The sequence below is a fragment of the Vanacampus margaritifer genome, chromosome 2 (assembly GCF_051991255.1).
Source record: "Vanacampus margaritifer isolate UIUO_Vmar chromosome 2, RoL_Vmar_1.0, whole genome shotgun sequence".
In the NCBI taxonomy this organism is placed as follows: domain Eukaryota; kingdom Metazoa; phylum Chordata; class Actinopteri; order Syngnathiformes; family Syngnathidae; genus Vanacampus; species Vanacampus margaritifer.
Window position 1 is genome coordinate 17,172,110 of NC_135433.1, and position 27,402 is coordinate 17,199,511.

The following is a 27,402-nucleotide window of genomic DNA, read 5'->3' on the forward strand; positions in this document are numbered from 1 at the left end:
ATTCTGTCCAAATGAATTCAAAGCAATCAATTATTCTTATTCAAAGTGCAATGAAATGACAATTGGCTGTCTTAAAATGCGTTGGCTGACACTCGTGTAATCTACAAGTAAAACATTTGCACTGAAGTGTTTATACAAATGGATGTTGTAGTGGATATTGCGTTCGCCCCATAAGCAATACGCTGTGGGTTCGTGACCCGTTGTGGTGTTTTTTTTTTCCTCCTTTCCTCGAACCTCGAACGATTTCTTGCGGCAAAGACCCGCTTTTTTTTTTCAAATCTTTATTCAAGAAAATTGATGGCTTGCGTGACCAAACGCAGAGATCTAACAGCCCGTGAAATTTAGAATCCATTTTAAAAATCGGTTTAAAACCCGTCTGTATGTTTTTCGTGGCCGTTGTTCCGGTTCGGACGACGTCATGAGAGGGACGCGGCAGCCACAGGGGAAGAGGCGGGGTTTTACTGAACCGAGCGTTTGACTTGCGGGTAAGAGAAATAGCCACCGAAACAACTCATATTTACATTGCGATTGTGTCAAATGTAAGATTTCATCATTGTATGCCTTATAGTTAACTATGGAAGGGCTTAAAATACCATGGTGTAGTGCCTTTAAAATAATAATTAATGTCATTGTACTGTATTTTAAATGTTTTCTGGCACCATCTTGAACAGCCACGCAAGTTATCATACATCGCCCCATGCTCGATAAAAGGTTAAATCCAAGCATTCTAGCAAAATAATCATCTCCGTTACCCCACAGACTCCGAACTTGCTCTGATGTACAACGACGAGTCTGTTCTGGAAAACCATCACTTAGCTGTGGGCTTCAAGCTGCTTCACGAGGACAACTGTGACATCTTCCAGAACCTCAGCAAGAGGCAGAGACAGAGCCTGAGAAAACTTGTCATTGATATGGTGACTTTTGTTTCCCCACTCTTATGAGCGCTAATACATCATCTCCTGGCTAATAATAACCAGTGAAAATGTGTCTATGCAGGTTTTGGCCACAGATATGTCCAAACACATGAGCCTGCTGGCAGACCTCAAGACGATGGTGGAAACCAAGAAAGTGACGAGCTCGGGAGTCCTACTGCTGGACCACTACACTGATCGGATACAGGTGAGAAAGGGATGTGATGCAGGGGTGGAAATATGTGATGTTGAAGGCAAATAACGGCAAACAAAAATTAATTATAGTGTTTAAGTAAATTTAAGTGAGAAAAATCTTTCTTTTTAGTTGGATTTGTTTGGATGACGAGTATTTTTGGGCAAAGTTCTGTATTTGTCCACATTTTATTTCATGAAACCCTGACTGCAGATGGTATCATAAACAATGACTTGAGGAAAAATGGTTCGAACTTTAAAAGGACCTTTTTTGAATGTTTTTAAACCACAAGAGCTTGCGTCGTAAGATTCTTTACAGCTGCAAGGCCCTGATCTGGTTCCCTGTAGCACATTTTCAATTTGGAGTTTAATCTACTTTGTCAACATATTGCGAGGAGGCACTTTAATGAAAGAGTGAGCTGCTCGTTATTGTCTGTGCCGAGCTTGAGGGACCGTGACATCTCAACCTGGAGGCGGCAGGCAGCCGTGCACACACGCGCTCTGACCCCATTTGACTCGTTGTGGGGAGATAACGAGGTAGCGTCTTCAAAGCAAAGAACTCCAGCACGGCAAGAGCCTTTTTATCAGACATCCCAGTCTAGGCAGAGGTAGATTTTTGTCCATTGCTAAAAGTAGGTCAGCAGAGCAGTGTTGTGTGTGTGCCATGTTACACAAGTAGATCTAACAAGCGAGTGATTCTGAGAATCTGAGTAGGTCTCATTCTCCAGTGTGGGTTAAGGCAACATGGTTGGAAAGTGATTTCTAAAGTGATTAAAAGGGATATATTAGGAAAACAGCAACAAAGTGGGTTACGTAAGGCACATCTGCCTTGCACTTGAGGTAGGGGGTTTGAATCCGGGCTCCGGCCTTCCATTTAGGAGATTAATAGACATTTCTAAATTGCCTGTAGATGTAAATGTGATTTCTAGATATGGTCCATCTTACATTGAGGTCAAGCACTATAGAAAATGGATGGATATTAGGTCAAATTTACTTTGATTTCCAAAAATTAGTATGAAATTCTTTTCTGCATTACTGAACGCTGCACCCACATGAGTTTCTCCACCAATGACTCGGTAGCTAGTATGGGTGAGGATCCAGAGCCATTTTCTGGCAATGGGTGGAAGACACAGAAGCAGCAGTTAAATGTAAGCTGTAAAATGTTTGGTAAAATTGTTGAGTGTTTTCTATTAATTACAGTGAATATTCAATTCTTAGGCGTACAACATTTGTACAAAGGTATTTTTATAATAACAAAAAGAACTGTATTACATACAATGCATTCACAAGCCACTCCACCAGGCTCCGCCTCTTAAAGGCATATACATGTATACGGATATTTTCTATACATTCTATGTGTTTTTATGTTCAAACACGTTTAGGATGTTTTTAAAAAGAGTGTTTGTTTAATTTAAATATGTTTAAAGTGTGTTGAAGGGGTAACGTTAAAATATTGTAAAATGTTTTTATATGATCTCTATTAAAAAAAATTTGCCTATTGTAGGTTGGTCTGGATCATGTCCCCTGCGATAAACTCTTCTTTTTTTTCCCAGCTCATTTTTCAGCTCATTGTTGAAAATGAGTGCTCCTCATGCTTTAACCCCTTCAGACTCACATTTTTTCTGCTGGGCAAATTTATTTTATTTATTTATTTGACTTGTTTTGACTATTTTTCCACATAAGCCAGGATAGTATGGCTGTAACATGTTGTAGAGTTACTAAGCTTATATGTAACATTTTAAACATAAACATCATGCAAATCAACTTGCGATTGTGATTGGTTAGCTATAGGATCATGAACCAAAAGTGTTGACATCATCCAAATGATATGTTTTTTATTGGTTTAGACATGCAAATATGTCATGTCCACTGCAATCATCTATGGGTCAGAAGGGTTTAAATTCTAGCATAAATCGCAGCTTTAAAGATGCGATGTACGCTCTACAGGCTACACACAGTTGCATGACTTTCATGGTAATTTAAGTGACACCACCTGCCATTTTTCTTTGTGTCTATTTGAGTTGTTAATTCAAACACGATTCACCCACAAATTAATACTGGCATCTGTGACCGTGTCCGTGCAGGTGTTGAGGAACATGGTGCACTGTGCCGACTTGAGCAATCCCACCAAGCCTCTGGCCGTGTACCGACAATGGACAGAGAGAATCATGCAGGAGTTCTTCAGGCAAGGTGACAAGGAAAGGGAACGAGGGATGGAGATCAGCCCTATGTGCGACAAGCACACCGCCTCGGTGGAAAAGAGTCAGGTAAAACCATCTTTGTCCTTAATACGGTACCACTGTACGTGCGTGGGTGTGGCCCTCAGCACCACTGGCCAGCTGGTAGATGCTGTCCATGCTGGGGTGGCTTGCTAAAAACAGAACCGTACAGAGAGTGATCTGTCATCTGGGAAGACAGTAGTCATCCACCTACATTGTTAATGCTAATTTGTTATGGAGTCTCAATGACAGAATTGCATTCGATTGAAGCTTTATCTACAGTCCTGCTCACTGTTATTGGCACCTCTTCATTTTTTTGCATGATCTCTACAATATCTTCAAAAATAAATGGAAATGTACCAAACTTATATCAACAGGACCTTTTAATTGGATGTCCGTCCGTCCGTCTTCTTCCGCTTATCCGGGGTCGGGTCGCGGGGGCAGCAGCTTTAGCAGGGAAGCCCAGACTTCCCTCTCCCCAGCCACTTCAGCCAGCTCATCCGACGGGACCCCAAGGCGTTCCCAGGACAGCCGAGAGACATAGTCTCTCCAGCGTGTCCTGGGTCGTCCCCGGGGCCTCCTGCCGGTAGGACATGCCCGGAACACCTCCCCAGGGAGGCGTCCAGGAGGCATCCGAACCAGATGCCCGAGCCACCTCAACTGGTTCCTCTCAACGTGGAGGAGCAGCGACTCGACGCTGAGTCCCTCTCGGATGACCGAGCTTCTCACCCTATCTCTAAGGGAGAGCCCGGCTACCCTGCGGAGGAAACTCATTTCGGCCGCTTGTATCCGGGATCTTGTTCTTTCGGTCACGACCCACAGCTCGTGACCATAGGTGAGGGTAGGAACGTAGATCGACCGGTAAATCGAGAGCTTTGCCTTTCGGCTCAGCTCCTTCTTCACCACAACGGACCGATACAGCGTCCGCATCACTGCAGACGCTGCACCGATCCGCCTGTCGATCTCCCGCTCTAACCTACCCTCACTCGTGAACAAGACGCCAAGATACTTGAACTCCTCCACTTGGGGCAGGACCTCCTCCCCGACCCGGAGAGGGCACTCCACCCTTTTCCGACTGAGGACCATGGTCTCGGATTTGGAGGTGCTGATCCTCATCCCAACCGCTTCACACTCGGCTGCGAACCGCTCCAGTGAGAGCTGGAGGTCACGGCTTGAAGAAGCCAACAGCACCACATCATCTGCAAAAAGCAGAGATGCAATGCTGAGGCCACCAAACCGGATCCCCTCAACGCCTCGGCTACGCCTAGAAATTCTGTCCATAAAAGTTATGAACAGAATCGGTGACAAAGGGCAACCTTGGCGGAGGAATTGGCTTTTAATTGGATGTCCAAAGTAATTCAACAAAGGAAATTGTATTTCAACTTACATAATGTAATTCCAAAGAAGAAATAGAAAAAAACACTGTAAGCTCTTGAATATTTGCAGGTTTCTTTCAGCTCATATCAAAGATTTTCAATCGGATTGAGATCAGGAGTCATTGCTGGCCATTTTAAAACAGTATTTTTTCCTTTTTAGCCATTCCTGTGTGCTTTTGCATGTGTGCTTTGGGTCTTTGTCTTGCTGGAGGACCCCTGACCCTTGACTCAAACCAAGTTGTCTAACACTTGGTAGGACTTGTCCCTCTAGAATGTCTTAATAATTCTCAGATTTCATGATTCCTGTGATGTGATTGAGGCCTCCAGTACTAGATGCAGCAAAGCAGCCCCCCAGAATGATGGATCCTCCACCATGCTTAACTGTAGGGAGGTTGTTCTTTTCCTTGGAAGCTTCATTGCGGTGTCGTAAACAAACTGTTAGCGTGCATTGCCGAAAAGCTCAATTTTTCTTTCATCCGTCCACAGAACATTTTCCCAAAAGAATTGTGGTTTGTCCAGGTACTCCTTGGCAAAGGTTAGCCATTTTTTTATATGTCTGTCTCAGGAATGGTCTTTGCCCATGAAGCCCTGTTTTTGGTTCAGTGTGTGGCGTATGGTACTTCTTGAAACCAAGATCCCAGGTTGGCTTTCGGTTCTTTGGATGTTTGACGTAGTGTTTTTTCCACCATTCGCACCAACCGTCGAAGACTTTTGTCATCAATTTCTCTCTTCCCCCCACATCCGTGGAGATTCTTGACAGTTCCGTGCTGGTCAAACTTCTTAATAACATTACGCACTGCTGAAACAGGGATAATAAAGTCTTTGGAGATGGCTCTATACCCGTTGGAGGTCTTGTGTTTGTGAATAATTGCACTTCTGATGTCCTCAGACGGCTCCTTTGTTTACACGATTGTGACAAAAGAAAATGGGATAAAAGGTGTCTTTTTAAAACACCAAAGTGGGCACAGACAATTTAAAACAGGGAATTCTCATTTGTGATTTACCGAAGGTGAGTCACAATGTGTTTCCTTACTGATTTACAGGAAATGGCGCCAATACCAGTGACAGAGCACATTTTAAGTTTTATATTATTTCCGCCCATTGTTTATTGTTTTAAATTGTTTTTTAATCATTTGATCTTTTGGATAAAACACAAGTTCTCCATAAAAAAAATAAAATGTTTTACTTGATTCATTTTTTGGGAGAAGATATTCCACATATGTACTTCACCTTCATGGGTGCCAATAATGGTGAGCAGGACTGTATTAACAGTAGCAGCTCTAAAGTCTCCATAAAAACACATTTGCAGGCCCATGCCGAGACAACTGGTAACGCTATACAGTATACCCATCAAAAGTCTGAACAAAGAATCATCGAGTGGCTTCTCCATGCTGCAACACCAAGGCACTCTAAAACTGCCATGCCAACCTCAAGCCCTAGTCCACGCAGTCGCTGTCATTCAACCTCACTATTCTGCCTTTCTCTGTGTAACATGCGCGCACTCACAGCTGACATTGAGGCGCTCTAAGGCGACACCGGCAGGCTATCCGGAGTGCAGATGCTTTTTTGAAGTGTAGGCCTCGCTAGCTTGCTAACTGCATGTTGCAATCAAAGAGTAACTCCACACTAAATAAACTTTTTTTTTTTTTTGCTGATAAACTGTATAAACTGGTGTCTACAAATGCTGTCTATATGTCTTGGTCCTTATTTTGACATTTTAGTGCATAATTGTTGAAAGCTTGAATTTGAGGCAACAACCGTGTGTTTGGTGCCATCTTAAGGTTAAACACTGAGATAAACACAATTTGGCTGTTTGTCCTCTCATTACACAAGAAGTGTGGCAGACTACCTCACTTGTGGATCGTGTCGTAGTCGCCCCCGCCACCCACCGGCTCAGTCTTGTACACACCTCCTTAATCGCCTTCTTAGCGAGTTGCTGCTTGTTTTGTGGAAAACACTACTTCACCTTTATATTTTTATGCAGGATCGTGAGTGGTCGGCGGCAACAATGAATACACAGAGACTTGATATGCTTTGCTAGAATAACCGTGTCTTTTATTCCCCGCAAACAGCAATCAACATTTATAATGTGCTAGGATAATCGTACGTTTTATCCCCCGCAAACAGTAATCAACACCTGCGCTATGCTAGAATGATTATCCCTTTCATTCCCCGCAAACAGCAACAGTCACAACTCGATTTGCTAGAATTTACCTTTTATTCCCCGCAAACAGATATACTCACAACTTGCTTTGCTAGAATTATTGTACCTTTTATTCCCCGCAAACAGCAATAATCACAGCTTGCTTTGCTAGAATTATTGTACCTTTTTATTCCCCGCAAACAGCAATCAATACACTACAACTTTAAGCAGCATAATATGATGATCATCAACGTTTACCTTGACACTAGACCGGAGAGCCCACGGTCCGGGTAGAATGAGCTGCAAAACGGCTGGGCAATCGTACGTGTTCCGCAGCTGACTCTGTCGGGACCGCGTGCCGCTCCGTCTTTTATTCATTAGCGTGGGAAACCGGGCTAGCAAAGCCCTTTCTCAGACACTTTCGAAAACATGTTTTGCAAAGCAGGGAAGGCTGTAGTATAAACAAGGAAGAGTTCCCAGGCTGATCCCGCCCTTTATTTACAAATTGTTGGGCACCTGGATTTGTACAACAGTTCAGGACAACAACATATCCTTATATAAGAGGTTTCATGAGGACATATCAAACCATGTTTTTTTTCCCTTCATTGCTGTAAATCACAGCCAGACCAGCCGGCCCTCTCCCCATTCGCAACCCAGGCAACATCCGCTTTGAACCCCGATTTCAAATCTTAGTGAGTGGTGGAGCAAGAGTCTCACTTCCTGTTGCGTTACCCTTTAACCACTGTTAGAAATAAAGGCACTCAAATTTGTATATACTTGGGAAGGGGCAACTCATGTGGGCCATTTTAGCCACACCCCCGGGAAATCAGGAAAACTAAAAAAGTTTTACCGCTATCTCGCCACAAGTGAGTACTAAATAGTTCTGTCTTTTTACATTTACAACAATTGTCTTCCAACATGTATTATGTATTTAGAAAGGAATCGCTGACACTCTAAAAACGAATAGGTCAAAAATAACCCAAATTGGTCAACCGACTGACCCAACTTTTTGAGTTATTAAACAAATTTAATTAATGATCCATATAGCAACATACTTTCTTGAGTTGTTGTGGTTTATTTGTTTGACCCAACTTTTTGGATTAATTGAAAAACCCAATTGAATTTGGTCAAAAATGAAGTGACCTAATTTTTTTGGTGTTATTTAATCCAAAATGTTGGGTCAAATTAAATAAAAATCCACAAAGCAAGCCAATTGTTGGGTTGTGGATTATTCATTTGACACAACTTTTTGGGTAAATTGAATAAACCCAATTGAACTGGGTCAATAATGAAACGACCCAACTCTTTGGGTTAAATTACTCAAAATGTTGGGTAAAACTAATATTAATAACCCACAAAACAAAATGTTTGGGTTGTTTTGTGGGCTGTTTATTTGGCACAATTTTGGGGGTTAATTGAATAACCCAAAAAATTGAGATGGTCAATTTTTGACCCAATTTGGCGTATTTTGACCCAATTGTTTTTAGAGTGCACTTAACTGTCTTTATTAAATGAATATATTAAATGTTCGACAATTGAACATTTAATATATTCATTGGCTCGTATGGTCCATATGTCTGTTGTCGAACTGTTAGCGACGCTTTCCCTCCTTCACTCTCACAGGGTTTTCTCATGTAGCGTCATACAGGTTACACCTCATGTAAAACGTTTACAACAAGTCGATAAATCACTGCTTTTGCAACATACAGTAAAAATGGGCACAATGTTGGCAATTTTCACTAGCCTTAACACCATACGTATATCCCCTCTGCGTGTAGGTTGGCTTCATCGACTACATCGTCCATCCCCTGTGGGAGACCTGGGGGGACCTGGTGCACCCCGACGCGCAGGACATCCTGGACACTCTGGAGGACAACAGGGACTGGTACCAGAGTACCATCCCGCAGAGCCCGTCGCCTCCTCCCGTGTGCCAGGACAAGGAGCTCAACGCCTGCGTGGACAAGTTCCAGTTCGAGCTCACACTAGACGACGGTTCTCAGGCGGTGTGCGACGAGGGCGACACCGCGGCGTGCCCCAACCACGTGCAGCAAGACGGCGACGAGGGGGTCAAGGAGGACGAAGAGGAGGACGTCCTGGCTGAGGAAGAGGAGGAAGAGGAGGAGAACGAGGACATCATCGAGGAGGAGGAGGACGACGAGGAGGTGGCGATGGAGGAGGAGGAGCAGGGCGAGGAGCTGAAAGGCGAACTGGAGACCGAGTCGAAGAGGGAGAGACTTTCTGACACGAGTCCTGTAGAGGAAGAGGAGGATTCTTCTTCGCAAGCCGACGATACATGAGTGTTGCTCTTGTGTCACAGGGCACTCCGCACTTGCACATGTGATTTGTTTTCATCCTTTCACGAGGCCAAACCAAGAACAACATTAATAATAAGACTGCAGTGACAATACAGACCTTTAAATCTATTTTTCAAAAAGGGAATGAAGAGGAGTTCATCACACAGCAACTGTAGATGCAAAGTAGTGAGCATTGGACAAGATGGTGTAGCAGCACTCTGGGACTGGAATGCACACAAATAAACACACACCAAGTCATTTTGAATGCTGCGATGCGACGTGTGCGTACACATGCAAATATGCAGAATAATTGAGCATTGCAGCACCCCCCCCCCCTCCTACACCACCTGGGCTGCCGTTTTCCTGCAAACACACACTGACTGTATGTTTGTATGTGTGCATTTACACAAGGGATCGCTAACAATGATTCTTTTATCTTTTGTTTTGTTTTGGAAAAAGCCATCTCTCAATGGAGTGTTTAGTCCGTTTTAGCAATTCATGTTCAGTAGAATCCCAACAGGAACTGTTCTCCTCAGCAAAGCGAGCAACTTTAATTTTTTTTTCCATTTCTGTCGGAAAAGAAAAATAAGGAAGTTGGACGTCAGTGGGGGGATTTGGACATCGGGGGGCCGACCGGGCCCAATACCCCATCACGAGGAGAGGGTTTAGCTAGAAGATGGCTCTGTGCCTTTCTGACTCACCAGCCTCCTGAATGGAGAGCTGTGTTGAAGCAATGCATTGTGGGACAAGAGTTGTGTGTGCGCGCATGTCTGCATTTTTCTTCCTTTTGACTGTCTCTCGTGCTATTGTGGTGTGTCTGTGGTGACATGTTTTAAGCTGTCAAGTCTTCCTTTGTTGCTCTTCTCCTGGTATAACAGAGCAATCACCACCACTACTACCGCCACAACCGCTGACCAACTTTGATTTCTTTCGTACAATAAGCCATGCGATGCTTTGGCGCATACGTTTTGCCTTTACTTTCTATTTAACAGTGGGACGAAGGGGGGGTTGGGGTTTGTTGTTACGCCATCAGCGGATCAATTTTGTGCCGTGCCCACTCGCACTGTGTTTATGTCCTCTCAATACTATGATCACCAAAGTAGACGAGTGCGGGTAATGGGAAAAGGAATTCAGGAATGTTGTTCTGGAAATCTCTTGTCCATCAATTGTTCTTATTTGTCAGACCACTAACGCTCTGTCATTTCATGAACACATCCACTTTACATTATTCATTCAGGAGTGAAGATAATTCCAGGCAAAGGTGGCCTCAGAAAAAGGTCTGTTGTCCTGTTGATGTTTTTTTTTTTTGCCTTAATGTCAGAGGCAGGATTCATACTTGCCGCTATACATAGAGGAATATAGCAGATATCCTACTATATTTATATTATGTCTGTATGCTAGTTTCCTTGCGTTGGTCGATTATTTACAGTATGTTATGGCTGTGCTCTGACCAACATAAAGAATGTTTTTGTTGTCAAAATCACTACATTGCAGCTACCACGTAGATGGAATCATCTTTTAGTGAACATTTAAGTGGGGTACACACATACCGATAATCAGGCTGGATTGAGCATTAGTCGCGCCTTTCCGATCAAAGGCAGCATAAAAACGGATTATTCGATGTCTCGAAAAGATGATGCTGACCAACTAACCTGTGTTGTGGAGTGATTCTCCTCCCTGATATTCTTGAAAAATTGCAGGGGCCGACAATCGGAAATGTTAGACCTGTTTGTGGTCAGAGTTCCACCTGTCATGGACTCGGTGATTGTGAAGTGGAACTCAACATAAGCCAATCAATATGCGACCTGACATGTTGCTGTGGCCAGACACAAACAGACGGGCAACTGTTTCTGTTGAGTGTTGTATAACGTGTGTCACAGTACATTCACCACATTAAAAATGAAAAGATGATGAGTTCCCCACCGTATTGCATGGTTACCAAATAAGCTAACAGTTAGCCTAGCTTTTTTTTCTTTCTTCTTTGTATTTTCCACCAGCCTTGATACCCTGTGGCTCCTTTCTGCCTCTCACAGGACAGCCTTGGTAGTGCAACAGACTCTTTTTTTTTTTTTTTGGTCACACACACTCACACATGGGGAAGTGAACCCACGCCAACCTGCATCGTAGGCAAGTGACGGTACCACTCTGCCACCTGGAGCCCAGTACAACAGACTTATGCATAGGAAAGAAACTCAATTGGTGGTGGCGACGTGTGTGTGTGGTATGTTCGGAGGTGGAAAATCCAGGCATCAAATCCGGCAGGCAAATGAGTTTGTTACCTGCTAGTTGAGAAGAAGCATATGTTGGTAAACCTAAACTGTGGCAGAGTTTTTACTTTCTGGACCTCGATACTCCACCACTGGGTGTGATTAACAATTGTTTAAGATGTCAAAAATCGGCCTGTGTGTACCCTACTTTTGAATAAATTATTTACAGTTGCTCAGCAGTTCAAGAGGACAAGAAGGCCTAAAATGTTTTTCAAGTATGTTTGTCCATCTTTTTTAACTAGAGTTGTTTTCACAGGGTAAAAAGCAAAAGATGATGAAAGGTGGTGAGAGCAGGTTATGCAGGTCAGAAACCGAGCTCTTCCTTTTGTGTGTGTAACCACGGGATTATGGAATAACACGCATCAACACAACATTCCCATATGCACTGGCCTGTTCACGTAAAGTAAAAGCTATTGATTTATTTTGTTGGTGGCTTCTTCTTGTGATGTCATATAGCTCTATAAAAAAAGTTACTATTTAATTGCCATACAAACACGATACTGTAGCAAATTGTTTCTTATTAATAATGAGATTATTCAGTGGATTGATGCTGCCATTTAGAAATGATGAAAAAGAAATCACGGGAAGTGTGTTTTCTTCGAACAGTGTGTGTACAGTTTATTTTTATATCATTCAGGTGGCTGGTGGGTGGGAAAAAAACATTCACATGATGTGGATATAGGTGTAAACATAATCACTCTTGTATATAATGTATATTGCATTGTAAATGATTGAACAATACAAACACACTGCAGGCCACAACCTTCACCTCTTCAGTATGTTCTAGTTTGCCTGTACTGTCACTTATTTGTTGTTCAAATATACATGTACCAGCACTTTATTTCACAAGGCTCGGAGGCAGAGTTTCAAGTCGTGTGTGTGTGGTCTGTGCTCGGGGGGTTTACCATTAATGATGATATTCCACGGGGCCAAATCATAAACCCTCATTGTACAATGTAGAGTCAAAACGAGCCATTCGCTTATCGACTGGCCACGTGAGAATGAATTCATTTGACTACTAAAGTCAAAACTAGTGGCTATATTGTAGTCACGCGGGATGTGACGTGTTCAAAGATAATAAGTGTGTCCTTATCTATCTCGACCATTTCTAGCACCTCTTGTTTCTTAGTAACTTTAACCAATACACCTGCCTGTCAGGCTGGAGCGATGCAGAATGACTCCCTCTAAAAAGTATTTTTGTTAGCTTTAATTCACGTGTGTGACTGTGTGCGTGCGTGTACGTGCGCGTGTTTTCACAAAAGCGGGATTAATTATACTAAGGGGGTAAAACAACATGAAATGATTGTAATATTTGTAAATGATCTCGCTGTAATGTGTAAAATGTGTCTGGTTATTTTTTATCATATAATTTTTATGAAAGTTTTTTTTTCTCTTAAAAGAGCCGAGGTGTCATTTTGTGAATAAATGCATTTAATAAGCAAATACCTATATATATATAAAATTATAGTATATCAGTATATATGTATATTTTTTTTTTATTTCACTGTTCGGTACTGTAAAGTGTGTTAGAAATACAATAAAGGTCGATTTTTATATTACACGGTACTTTTGAATGCAGTTTGTTTGGGTTGATAGTGTAAAATACAGTACATACTGGAATACAGTACAACGTGGCGGTCTTACTTGGTGAAAACAAGCTCTCCGCTCATTGAAAAGCATTAGACTTTGAATCATTGTACTTGTAATTTGTGAGGATTCTTTTGATTTCAAAATATGATGAAATGTTATTTGACTACTATAACAATCTGCCTGCAGAGGCAAAAGTCCAATATGAACAGAAATTGGACCTACCCTAATTGGTCTATTGTTAGATTCTTAAAAATTTAACAATCAAAACCACGTAATCATGTTAGCTCTTAGGTCATCTGAATATTGTACATTATGCTATGAATGTAAAAACAACATTCTATTGACCTTTTGCACGTGACGTCACCACCCTCATGGGAACGACCCCAACGGGACGCTAGATGGCAAAAGAGATACTTGTCTGTATTGTAACAATTGAATCACGTACAGCGTAAAGTCCTTTATCTAATCGATTATCTTATAAAGCGGCCATATCTTGCTTTGCGATCGGTTGTACAGACACACAAAGGAGTAAACCAAATGTTGCTTTTTATCGCATACCTACTAATGAAGGCAAAAGACGTCGATTGATAGCCGCAATCAACAGAAAGGACTCGCAGCCCACAAAGTATTCACGGATTTGCAGCCATCATTTTTTTGCGAGGTTAGTAGATAAATGTTGTAATTAGTAGATAAATGTTCATACATTTTACTAATAAACGTACACTCTAACAATTGCGTGTTTCAAATCACATAAACGAATCAGACAGTTAGTTATGACTTCAACTGCACGAACACACAGCTTAGTTTTAAAATGCACCTTCTTCAAAACTATTAAGTGAATTTGACTGTTTAATAACGGTAGATTTCGTCTTTGTGCTTGGAGTTTTTCCACTCTGGAGCCGGCCGGAATCATATTCATGAAATGACTGCATAACTTGCCACTACGATAGTCATTTGTTCCATGCTAGTAAACATAGTAACATAACATCATCACAGCGTTTCAATATAGAACGGACTATGTAAAAATAAGTCAGTTAGCATGAGAAACAAGTTTTACCTTTGCATTAAGAGGTATATTATGAGCGTAGCATCTCGTCCCAGAGACTCAGCCAGCGACAAGCCTTTAAATCAGAAGAGACGGCATTGACTACATAAAGATATAGGTCGTGCGCTGTGAATTCCGGCAAAGTCGGCCATTTGATTAACTTTGGTAAAAACAGCATGCAACAGAAGGTAAGGGGCTGTTTTCAAACTAGCGATCTCAAACTAAAGTAAATATCGCGCTCTATGAGTCCCGACTAAATGTGCAAATTCGACTGACAGGCGAGCTTTGGTTGAAGTAATAGATTCCGATGGGCACTAATAACTTTTCATTTGTAAAATTGCAGTCGCTAAGTCACTAAGTCGCTCCGGGTCACGTCCACTTCCATTCAACAATCATTTCCTTCCGCCATCCGTCATAGGGCAGTCACGTGATTACGTGACGTTGGTGCAAATGGTCAATACAAAGAGTAAGACATTTGTGTCATTAATTTCAGCGATTTGGACGATTATATTATGTTTGCCCTCCTGTTGCTATGAAAAACAGGTAAACGTCACTCTGAGGAGAGCAAAAGGGGATATCCTCCATTTAATTAGATGACGATGCAAGCTATTTAATGCCTAAAATATACAGAAAACAAAATAATACATATTATCACACGCAAAAACGGAAATGCTCGCTACAAAGCACTGTGGTCTTGGTTAGCCTCAGTTTCAATCCATCCTGTTGCATTCTTTCACTCCTTTTTTTTGTGTGTGCATATTTTCTCTGATGTTCAGAGTCCATGGGAAACACATGGAATGAAAATGTAGTTTCCATCATGTTATATGGTTGGAACATTCATCCGCACAACAACTTTGAGGCATGATTTTTCTGAGAGCTTTGGATGCTATTTTCCTAGTCACAGGCAAAAGCAGTAATACACTGTCCCCCCCCCACACCGTAGGGGTGTTGGCATTGCATTGTTGAAATATAAAAAAATGCCCGGATGTTTGGAATTGCCCATGACCAATATTGTACAGTACACACTACACAGGTAGAGTGTCACCATTATTCATATGTTACTGTCTTTACATGACGTAAAGACAGTAGAATATGAATAATGGTTATAGTGATACTAATGTTTAGTAGATCATATACAGAATTTAAAATGTGACCTTTTGCAACCCAAACCCTAGATATGCCATGAACTCTGGCACAACATGGCTGCACTGCAGCGTTTTGAGTGACATCCTTCTTGCCAATCGATGTGTGCCGTAAAGACGTGTCAATGAAACAGCATGCGGATTGCCCCATGTTTAACCAATCACAGTTATCTTTCTGAAAACACCAACCAATCATATGCTTACAAAGCAGCAGGGCTGGAGCCGCAAGCATGCGCAATGCGTCACTACGGAACTGCGGCGCGAGGTCAGGCTACGGGTAGCCATTAGCTTGTCTTCTCGAGGGAAGAAAACAAGACAACGATTCAGGTACGTTTGCCTTTTTTAACAATGTTTTTTTGTATACTACCAGTTCTTCTTCGCTTGAAGCCACACGATTTGTATCGTTCGTTTGGATTAAACATCAATTATTATAGCGTCCTTTTTTTAAAATCCATTCGAGGCGCGAACGGTTCCGTTGTTTTTGAATTTTTCGTTTATCCGCTAACTGTGTTCGGCAGAGAGCAGAAATATGGCGATGGCCTGTCAGTGCCTCATCCCTCTGCTGTTGCTGAGTGCGGCAGTGTCGACCGTGGAAGTGCACCGCCCCCGGGGAGTCCCCCTGACAAGTAAGAAGGGATTTTAGTAGCAGTGAGTGGTCCCTTGACTTTCAAGTTTTAATTCGTTCATTGGCCATGGTCGTAACTTAAATCTCCCGCATCTTAAATTGGAACATACCTGATCGAAATTAATGGAAGAGTCAATAATTACAGGTTGACCAATATAGTTTAAAAGCGGCACATGATGACGTGCCTGCACTAGTGTCCACCCACTTATGGCTCAATTCGTATGTTTGGTGTAAGAGTTGAGGAACCAAAAACGAAGTGGTCAGTTTAATTTTTTCTTGCTAAATTTCATAATTGGAATGGTGCTAATCAATAAATACATTATCAGGCCCAACTCCTAAATGATTTTTTTTTCCTCCAAACGCCAAAGCAAAAATATCGACCAAGTGAAGGCCCGTGTCTCAAGCATGTACGTTTAGTCACTCGTAAGTCAAGGCACCACTTTAAAGTCTCAACCGATGTGTGAAACTTTGACTTGTTCCTATTGGATAATAGAAAATCTCTATTATGTGGTGTTCAACAGAAAAGCACTTTTATGTTGAGGGCAAACCATTCACTTGCTTGGATGGCTCCCGCACAATTCCCTTTGACAGGGTGAATGATGACTACTGTGACTGTCAGGATGGTTCAGATGAGCCAGGTTTGTACATCCGGCAGCCTCCCGCCCATTCAAATTGCATTTGATACGTCAGACCAACCCATTAGTTTACTTGCAGGTACTCCGGCTTGCCCCAATGGCAGCTTTTACTGCACTAACGCGGGGCATCGACCAACCTTTATCCCATCGTCCCGCATCAATGATGGTGTATGCGGTAAGACCACTTCTTTCCTTTTTCTTTCTTTTTTTTTTTAACACAACTTGTGGTCAGAATTTCTATTCAATGGATTTGTGCCCTTTTGCAGACTGCTGCGATGCAACAGATGAGTTCAACAGCGGTGCTCGTTGCCCAAACACTTGCAGGTACGTGTGACTCCATCGGTCACAGCGGGGTACACACAATACTCATTTTAGACAACTTAAGCATTTTTTAAATTGTGAGAAACACTTGAGTGAAAGTTGCAGGACCAGCCAAACTGTGGAGAAAAAAAAGGTGTGAATTATTATATTATAATTTTTCCTCATACTATGTGTAGAAATAAGTTTGGTTGATGGCGGCGAGCCAGAAGAAGACAGTGTATAAAAGACAATGTTTAGGATATTTTCCCCACTTAAAAAGGAAAATTACAAAGTGCAATGTGTCTACTGCAAAACAGAACTAACATACCTCAACAGCACATCTACATACGCCAACACAAGTTTATGTTGGCTAACTTGTGATGTGAGGATAAGGATCCCAAGTTACCTGCAGCTCACATGCACATTTTGTTGTTTAATAATGTAATTTTTAAAAAATCACATTAATCGATTGCATAATTTGTTGAATAATCTATATAAAAAATAAAAAAAATATTTGATAGATGCAGGCCTATTTAACACATTCTACACCACAGGATATTGTTTTAGAAACATCTGATAATTAGGCCATAGATGACTTTGGTCGATAAATTCCTTTTAAAAACCTAAATACAAGTGTCTTTAAGAGGTTGCACTTTTAAAAAAAAATGCTCATTTCTGTACATAGGGAGTTGGGGCGCAAGGAGAGGGAGAGTCTGCAAAAACTGGCTGAGATTGCAAAGGAGGGCTTCATTCTCAAACAGCAACTCATTCAGGAGGCCAAGAGGGGTCTTGAGGAAAAGAAGGTGTGGATGAAAATTCATTAAAATTGAAGGAGGTCACATCAAATTCTATACAGTATTTATCAAACTGAATTATGAATATCCCGTGACAAAGCACATAGCTAATATCTTTCTTATTTAGTAAACACATCATTCTGCTTAATTAAATGTGGGTTTTTTTCCCCCTGGCAGGCCAAAGCATTAGAATTCGAGGCCAGTAAGAAACAACTGGAGGAGAAGGTGGAGGCTCTGAGAACGGTGAAAGAATCTGCAGAGGAGCCCGAAAAAGAAGCTAAAGGGCGCCATCTGAAGGCTTGGGAAGGTAAGCAGATCCGTCTCAAAGTGGCAGCTCCGCATTTATTGTGGACAAGTCATTATTCATATTAAATGTAATAATGCAGATCAGAAGGCTGCAGTACGTGCAGAGAAGGACAAGGCTCGAATGACTGAGGTGTTTCTTGAACTGGATGATGATGGCGATGGCCTGTGAGTATCAACACACAAAAATGACTCACTCGTTAAAATTTGCTTTGACTCATGCTGCTACCTCCCACCTATATTGTATAAGACTTTTGTATTTTGTAAGATTATCCTTTCATTGTTTGATTCCCTAATAAATTGCATGTTCATTTCAGTGTCTCCCTGACTGAGCTTCAGTCTCACAGTGAGCTCGACACAGATTCAGATGGTTCTTTCACTGAAATGGAGGCTCAGGTAAAAACAAAAACAAACAAAAAACACTAGTTTCAGCACCACACGCGCATACTGATTTTTAACATCTTGACTGATTGTTACAGTCCCCAGAATGATGGTAAAAATGGACAAGTATGTTTTTACCGCTCTTTCGTTGTGCGGTGTACTTGAAACAATAGATATGAACACTAGATGGCTCATTCAAGCTGTGAGCCAATAGGAAGAAACGTACTGGTAACCACAGGGTGGTCTTCTTGGGACAGGGCTGCTCGATCACGCGTCACTTTTTCACTTTTAATTTAATTTTCATTTTTATTGTTAGATATGGCACAAACAACTATGCCGTGTTAAAAAAAATCTTTGATTTAACAATTCAACCTGAGCCACGTCAATAAGGTTTGTAATAATGATTTTTTTTCATAGGTCAGCAAGTTACGAGTATTTAAGTGAGTAATTTATACAACGACTACAGCACAGTGAACCAGAGTCCCCTGTCCTAAGATGGCCGACCAGTGGTTATGTTGCTGACTCCGCCTTGAGACATATCGTTCAAACAACACATCACACACAGCACCAAGGTTATTTTAGTTAACTAAAACTAACGATAAAACTAAAATTAAAAAAACAATTTAGTTAACAAAATAAAATAAAAACAAAAATGATTTAAAAAAAAAAAAAAAAAACTAACTGAAACTACATTTTATGTTTACAAAACTTAACTAAAACTAACTATAATTATAGCAAAAATGTCCTTTGTTTTAGTCTTTGGTAATCAATTTAATGCATGAGCCTTTGGGGATGATTTATTTTGATATTAACCGGAATAAGGACATTTGAAAGTGTGTCACACAAAAGTGACGTCATCTAGCAGCCCCCATGGTGTTTTTTAAAAATTGCGCACAAGTAATACACACTAAAAATAAAAAATAAAACTAATGCTGAAACTAACTAAAACTAAGTATTTATGAAATAATTAAAACTAACAGAACCACCCTGAAAACTAATTCAAACTAACTAAATAAAATAAATAAAAAACTCAAAACGAAATAAAAACTAACTAACTAAAATGAAAAATTCCAAAACTATAATAACCCTACACACACAAAAGGCTATTCCTACAAAACGTTTTAGGAATGTGTACAGAGAAGCATGTTAACAGTACTCACTGGCATATGCTCTTCCTACGCTGCAAAAAACAACTTTTACTAGAATAACTTGATCGTGACTTTTTCCTTCTACTCTCTAATGTGGCTTCAAATTGATAATGTATCAGAATGCTCGGAACCACCCTTGCCCCTCAGTGGCCAAATTGTGTACAACATGAACAGCGCTCCCACTAAAAGCAAACACGAACAAGGGCAAGACAGTATAAAATAATTTAAATAAAATTTAATTTGAGACATTTAAAATTGATTCTGAATTGTACGAAATGAGAATCGCAATTCTTATGAGAATCAATTTTTTATTTATTTCTTTTTTATTTTATTTATTTATTTATTTATGCACACAATTAACAGTTAGAGCATCTTTCCATTTGAAATCCTGCTCCTGCAAAGTCAAGCATTTTAAAACTTATGGCTCGAATGCAAGTATTTGAAAACTTAGAAATAACTCACAATTAAGTACTCATAACTTTTTATTTAAAAATACATTTAAACTCCTATACTATGACTCTGAGTGTTATTCTTGTTCGGTGTTTTCTTTAACGACTGTTTACAGGGGACTTACGTAAAGGCACCCCCATTTTTGGTGGTAAATGTTTTGAGATTTATATATATAAAAAAAAGCAGGTTATTTGTATTTTATGGACATTAAATGATGAATGACGTTATATTCCTCTCTACAGCTTAATGATGCTTAATGAGGAAAACGCTAATGTCTATAATCTGTTTTTTGACAGTCCCACTTTTGCACCTCCTCGGTCCAAGCTCACTTTGTGATCATTTCATTTTTCTCTCAACTGCTATTATTCTGTCATGGTTTCCTTGGCGCAAATCCAGCATTGCTATGTGTGACAAATCAGGTGCAAAGTGCGCTCAACTGTCAAACTTTGTGGGAGTGTTTGCGACGGTATATGATTAGAGCAATATCCTTGGTGAATAGGACATTAAATGGATTTGATCCTTAGTGTAAAAAAGTTTGAAAACAACTACTTAAGAGTTTCGACGTGTAACTTATTGATTAAATAAACACTAAAAAGACATTTCATTGTGCAACATGTATTCAGCAGTTTAACCCAAAGTAATTTGTTAAATGAAATTTGCACCAACAATGAGGGCATTATAAACCTGAGCTACTTTACCCCAGTCACCTTTGTGTTGATGTTCATCTTGTGAGGATAAGTGGTAGCACGACAGTTTATGTGGCATTTGTCTTTGAATTGTGCACAGACCCTTTTGGGAGGCATGGACAAAGTGGACACGATGGCGTTCGAGGCTGTCTGGAAGGACATTAAAGACAAATACATCTCTGAGGTAGGACACCAGCGCCCCCCGAAAGGCGCACTTTTGCCACTTTTCCATTCGCCCCGAATGGCGCCACACCACACTACACACGTGGGTGGGTGGGCACCACACTGCACGGCCTCCTATGCTTAGCCATTATTTACAACAGATGCGGGGTGGGGCCAGTTGAACTATGGAATTGTAAACAGTGGTGTTCGAAAAAATTGATTCGGCAATAAATCGCGATATTACAGCGCGCAATTCTCAAATCGATTCGATATGCGGCCGAATCAATTTTTAAACATAATTTTTTAGTGGGAATATTCAACAAAACGTCTTACTTAGGGTTAGGATTGACACACTAAGCATGGAAGAATGTAATATTGGAACATTAAGCCTTAATATTTTATTTTAGTGCTTTAATAAACATGAAACAGACTGCAACCTGTTTGTTAAATGCAGTGGGTCAGTTATAAGCCTGAATTTTCAAATACATTTTCATACAAATCTTACAGTGTACAAGTTTACTGATAAGTATTTTCTAGATTTGAGTAAAACAAAATCGCAAAAATCAATTTATAGATTCGTATCGGGATTAATCTCTATCGAATCGTGACCTATGAATCACGATACGATTCGAATCGCCAGGTACTAGGCAATTCACACCCCTAGTAAATATGATTCAGCAGTGTAAAACACCATTATTTTTTATTGTATACACTGTATTTTTATGACTTTGGTGACTGTCGGCGGGCACCTGTCCCCCCGCTTGTGAAAAAACATTTGTCGCATCCGTGTCGGCCAATCAGATGACACTGACGACACGGCCGCACTCGGCTGATGCTACAGAACCACATCCGCGAAGGTTCTGAAAAGTGGTTCCATTGTAACCGCTCGGACCCGAAAAAGTCTCATCAAAAGGCAAACATCCGGGGTCAAGGGAGGCGGGCTCAGTGTGGAATCAGGCTAATGTTAATGAGGCATTTGTCAGTACGAGGCTGAAGTCCTGTAAAGCGGACCTTTCTTGTTGGCAGGCCCAAGCACAAGAGGAGATGCCACAAGAGGAGATGCCACAAGAGGAGACGCCGCATGGGGAGACGAGGGAGACGCTCTCCGACAATGACTCTGACCGTTATTCTGAGGGTGAAATTCCAGAGGAAGATGATGATGGTGATGAACAGGAGGAGGAGGACGATGAAGAAGAGGAAGAGGATGAAGATCCAGATGAAGCAGACTACAATGTACAATTTTGGAGCATGTCCACTATGTGAGAAAAGTTGATTCGTCTGATTCACTGTGTGTGTGTGTGTGTGTGTGTGTGTGCGTGCTTATCCCACAGAGACCTCCTGCGGTCCAAGAAAAGAAAGATGATGAGGACGAGGGGACGATGCCACCCTATGATGGGGAAACGCAGAACCTTATTGATGGTAAGCGCTTGTGTGACTCACTGCTGACGATTCACTAAAATCGCAAATGTCAATGCAAACCTTAACATACCTTCTTCCCTGCATTCCCTGTGTGTGCGTTTTTGGACTTGTACCAATACACCTCAAACGTTCAAACCATCATCATTTGTGATGTGAACAAATGTTATGAGACTTCAGCTCAATCAGCATCTTAAGTGACTTTGCTGGCTTTTGGTACAAAATGCAAGATTTGAATGTAAATGCACTGGTTACACAACACTGGTTGACTTCTTATGTTTGTGTGATGTTGAAATAATTTGAAGGATACCTGACTCATTGAACCATTTTCAAGAGTAAGAAGATAATATTTTTTTGATAATTAATGTAATTAATTCCGGACAAAATATTAACTTTTTTTACTGCTGAAAATGTCTCAATGAGTCAAGTATCCCTTAAAAAATGGCATGTATTCTCCATCATGTTTTGATAGTAGATAGTTTCAGTCCACCAGCATGGAAATGCCCTCAAATAGTTCGCTGTACGCCACAGCGAACTATTTGACCCCATTCGATGGCGTAGGCGTACCTAATGTTGAGGGTATGAGTGCATTAAATTCCGCATTAAGGCCTGGTAATTGAATCCAGCATGTTTGCTTTGCTAGCTGCCCAGAAGGCGAGAGAGCAGTTTGATGAGGCTGAGCGAGCTCTCCGGGAACTGGATGATCAGTTGAAGTAAGTACTCTACTCAGACCGCAACGGACGTCATTTCCAGTAATGTTCCTTTTGTGACATGTCCAGCTGGATTTACTCTGCAGGTCCAAGTGCTCTATTCTAACTGAATGCCTGTTAGCAGATTTTTGTTTTTGTTTATTTCATTCTTTTTGTGTCCATTTCATAACTGAACCGGTTTGACCATTGACACATATCCAGTATGGCCATTGAAAACATGTAACAACCCTCATAGGCTTATATGCGCCCCCCCCTAAAAAAAAATCAAAAATCAAAACACATATGCACATATTACACAAACGCCTACATTAGCCTGTGCTAAACAATTACGAATCACAATTAGCATTAGCCCTGAATAAACTCGAATCACTTACTTATTGTAGTTTTACTGAAAATCACTTCATAGTCCAACATATGAAAAATCCAATTTGATCAAAATATTAAATGGTAAATAGAGTGCACTTAAATAGCCCTTTATTTTCACGTTTACTAAGCCTGATGTATTTGCTTGTCTCGTTCACACATATTTAGCTGTTGAAGCCTACAATGGCCATTGACGCAGCATGCTAACCACACACAAAGGTTTTTCGAATAGCTTACTTTATGCTCCAGGTTCCCACGCCGTCACCCTGATGTTTTTCTTTGGTTCCATCCCATTTAAAATCCATAAATGTCATGAATACTCGCTTATTTTAGCCTCATACTTGATAATGCGATTTAGCTAATGGTATTGCGAAGCGAGTTCATTTCTAAGGTCCGCCTTGCGTCTGTTGTTAAGTGCATTGTGGCCAACTGGGTCAATTTGGCTCAGTTATTGCGCACTTTGGTCGCATAAAACCGTAGTAGTAGTCCTTATAGCAAATGCTTACTTGGAAGAGTCAGAGCCGTATCGGGAGGAGTCTTGAGTCTTACGCTGTTGTAGTAGATGCCGCCTTCCTGTTGCTGATGCACATCGGGCCTCCATCTTATGTTTGGCTCCAATAAATTCATTAGATCTCTTTCACTTATTTAGCGATTTTGACGAGGATTGTTTTGTTACAAACATCAGACATGTAGCAATGCTTATTTTCTCCCTTTTCAGTCTAAAGAGACCACAAACAAACCCTAAGAAGCATCTTAGTTAGTAGTGGTGAATGCCGGTTGGAGTCCGTCAGCAATAAGTCTCCGTGCGGAAACACGAAATATTGGTTCCGGCAACTAACAGGTGCCGCAAATATGTTGTTGTTTTTTAATTAAAATAGCTTTGACGCATGCATTTTTGCATCCACCAATTTTTGTGGTCGACCCAACCGACTTGGTCAACTGTTTTTCCCCAGCCCTAATTACACACTACATTAGGTGAAAGTGGCACAATGGTACTATTTACAGTCACAGTGGGAGAGTTGGGGGCGTGGAGAGATTTTTTTTCTTCCTGGGTAGGCAAAAAAATAATAATTGATAAGCACTGCCATAACTGCACGTAAATAACTCCAAAAGTGCCAACACCGGGTATAAACAACACAAAAGTAAACATTTATACATTAATAATACAAATGTTAAATGTTGCATTGTGTTTTAGTTGGCTTGGGCAGACTTTTCTTCAAATTGGTTTTGAAGGTAGCAGCTTCTGCATTGCTGGCTGCCGTCTGTTTTTTTTGAAGGGTGGGCAGGTGTCTTGTGTATTAGAGGGTGACACGGGAGTTGATTTTCACTCCTGTCCCATCCCACTTCCACAGCAAAAATCCCGTCCCGTCCCAGTCCTGGACAATAGTAAAAAAAAAAACAGTCCCATTCCCAGTGAAAACGACTCCTGTCCCATCTCGCTCCCTTTATGGAGGTCAACTGCATCATTTAATTAAAATGGATATTGAATTAATGCAGCTTGCGATTGCTCCCGTGAATTTTTTATCCTGTCCCGTCCCAAACCCGTGACCTGCGGGATTCCCGACAAAAATGTCAGCCTCTATTTTGTATATACTGTATCACTAATTGGGGTACAGTATATTAGTGACATTAAGTTGGTATTGACGGTGTATATCTGATCTGTGCGTTTACACTGCACTCGTACTAGAAGATATCCGATGGGTATCCAAATGTTATGCAAATTTGGAAAAGGGTTGAAGATATCCGATTCATGCATATTTATTTTTTCTGTTTGTGATGCCATCCCAATTGGTCCATTTGAGAGCAAAACAATCTGTACTGTGTCACTTGTATTATGTGGTGGAAATTCACCCTGATTCAGTCTCACTCCAGCTGACCATGCATATTTTTCCCGTAGGAGCCTTGAAAAGGAAACATCCTCAGACTTTGGACCCAGTGCCGAGTTTGCCTACCTCTACAACCAGTGCTACGACTTAAATACTAGCGAGTATGTGGCAACGTTTTTTTTTTTTTCTGGTGTTATTTGGTGTTAATAACTTAATTTTCTCAGGTACGTATACAGGCTCTGCCCATTTAATCGAGTAACCCAGAAACCCAAGCACGGCGGCTCAGAGACTAGCTTAGGGTAATGCCAAAATGCCTGCGTATATAACACTTGCATGAGGTCTTGGCAACTTAGGAATGTTTTTGTTCTAAGGTCATGGGGTCATTGGGACGGTCCCGAGGGTAATGTCCACGCTGTGATGAAGTATGAAAATGGAATGGGATGCTGGCAAGGCCCCAACAGATCCACCACGGTCAGTCTTTGTCAAAAAAAAGAAAAAAGAACCCGAAAGCGTTTGATAACATGTTTGGGTATGTCTTGCAGGTCAAGCTAAAATGCGGGAAAGAGACTACAGTAACGTCCACGACGGAGCCCAGTCGTTGCGAGTACTTGATGGAATTCACCACTCCCGCCCTCTGCCAGGACCCCAAGACCCTGGACTCCATGCTGCATGAGCATACCGAACTTTAAACCCACTTCACTCGTGAGTAATATTTTAATATAGAAGTCATCCCTTACAATAATGCATGTGCTGCAGTGTTTGGCTTTGCATGTTTTACTGCTATCTTACTTAAGAACACTTCTGAAGACTTGATTGTTAAGCACAAAATTCACCGAATTCAAATTAAATGCAGCCGCAGTGGACATGGTTACATGACAGTATAGCACATCTCAGCATTTGATGGTGAGGAAATGGGTTGATGTGCTGTTACGGCCTTCCCTTTCTCTGTGTGAAGAATGAGCAGGACCGCAGCAGAGGCAAGGTAATGGCATCTTCCTATGAGTTCATTACATTAATAGAGGGACAGGAATTAATTAAATGTGACAGTTTAACGAGGTGGTGTCAGACAGAAGCATTTGGCAGAGTTGAAATGCCGCACTGCAGTCGTCCCAAGCCAAAGTTGTCTATGCTAAATTACTGCATGTATGCGCATTTCTTTGTTGTTGTAGCATGTGTCGTGTTCTCGTAAGAATTTAGTAGGAAAATGTACACAATTCAAACCTAATTGATAGTACTTGTACATAATGGGATTAGCGCCACTGCATGCTACACTCAGTAAACCACTTGAAAAATTTGCATATACTGTATAATTTTTCCTTTTAGTAAGGATATTTTATAAAAGCATGCAAGCCTTTTTTTTTTCTTTAAGTATATATATGAGTGTCACCTTTCCAATATTCGTGGCGTTTTTGTTTTAAGTGCCACTAGATTCTCCTGAAAAACCTGTTAGTTTCATTGTCTCATTCATTGATTCAAAACGTTTCGGTTCTGCATAATTTAATGTTTTTCCTTGCTTACCTTGGTGGTGCTTTTGTCCTTATTATATATCCAATAAAATATTATGCTGTAAATGCTGACCCTACTGTAGCATGCATAGTGGCCTGGTTTCTGGTGAGCGCTTCATTCTCGGAATTCAACCCACGGGGATCTGGCACCTAAATAAGTGGTTTACATCCTACAACATCGAGTGACTGTTTGTGCTCCTCTTGCAGGTTGTTCACCAGGGACCATGTCGTCGTGGCAACATGAAGTTTTGAGGAGCCACCGCACTACCATTTCATTATGTTAAATAAATAAATAAATTAGTGCTTTTACATGTGTTTGTGGTCATTTGAGCTATAAATGGACGTATCTTAATATTAATAATCCTTAAAGTATTGTAAGAATGTATTTGCTTTTTTTTTTAAGTAATCAAGATTCAACTATATGTAATAAAAACTTGCATGAATAATTGAACCTTAGCTTCTTCTTGCAATTAAGGTGATGCCTAAATGACAGTGTAGTGTATTATGTCTTCAGTCAACAAGATAAGGGACTACTCATTTTCATCTGACACACCCCAATTTTACCAATTTTAATACTTCTTTTGTTATACCGAGTAGAGATTGAGTAGTGAAATTAACATGTAAAAACAAACCCGCCTCATAGTCCTTATGGTGGGGGTTTTTCTGCTGTTTTTGAAATAATCAAATTGCAAGTAAAACGGTCACATCGAGTCTCATTTCAGAAAATTACAGCGTAGTATATTTGCTTAGTTACCTAAATGGGGATTACTCATATTTGTAACTTTGACACACTCTGAGTTTGCTCATTCTTATTTAATGTGCTAAACCCATGTGATAATGTGTGACTCCCGGTCTTGACTGGATTCAACTACCGGTAGTCGGTGTTCCAAGAATGCCATAAGGAAGGCCAAGTAAGGAC

The 27,402-nt window shown here is 40.9% G+C and overlaps 2 protein-coding genes across 5 annotated transcripts in view; both read left to right on the plus strand.

The window, feature by feature from the left end:
• pde4a (phosphodiesterase 4A, cAMP-specific) overlaps window positions 1-12,961 on the plus strand; it is a 78,593-nt gene extending 65,632 nt beyond the window's left edge. For all 3 annotated transcript variants that reach the window (XM_077558089.1, XM_077558090.1, XM_077558091.1), the window contains 4 exons: window positions 760-914; window positions 997-1,119; window positions 3,188-3,370; window positions 8,620-12,961. In XM_077558089.1, coding sequence (XP_077414215.1) covers window positions 760-914; window positions 997-1,119; window positions 3,188-3,370; window positions 8,620-9,138 — 980 coding nt within the window. In that variant the 3' untranslated portion in view covers window positions 9,139-12,961. The remainder of the gene's footprint in view (window positions 1-759; window positions 915-996; window positions 1,120-3,187; window positions 3,371-8,619) is intronic.
• Window positions 12,962-15,376: 2,415 nt separating this feature from the next.
• prkcsh (PRKCSH beta subunit of glucosidase II) lies at window positions 15,377-26,792 on the plus strand. Of its 2 annotated transcripts, none has more exons than XM_077558094.1 (18): window positions 15,377-15,506; window positions 15,698-15,805; window positions 16,326-16,442; window positions 16,519-16,614; window positions 16,706-16,763; window positions 17,425-17,542; window positions 17,711-17,840; window positions 17,920-18,004; window positions 18,154-18,232; window positions 20,602-20,685; window positions 21,690-21,896; window positions 21,995-22,082; window positions 22,723-22,792; window positions 25,050-25,139; window positions 25,203-25,277; window positions 25,350-25,449; window positions 25,521-25,680; window positions 25,832-26,792. In XM_077558094.1, the coding sequence occupies exons 2-17, from the start codon at window positions 15,709-15,711 to the stop codon at window positions 25,665-25,667; spliced, it is 1,641 nt and encodes a 546-aa protein (XP_077414220.1). In that variant the 5' UTR covers window positions 15,377-15,506; window positions 15,698-15,708; the 3' UTR covers window positions 25,668-25,680; window positions 25,832-26,792. The 2 variants fall into 2 exon arrangements, with proteins under 2 accessions (XP_077414220.1, XP_077414219.1); XM_077558093.1 differs by having other exon boundaries at window positions 26,691-26,792.
• Window positions 26,793-27,402: the final 610 nt, after the last annotated feature.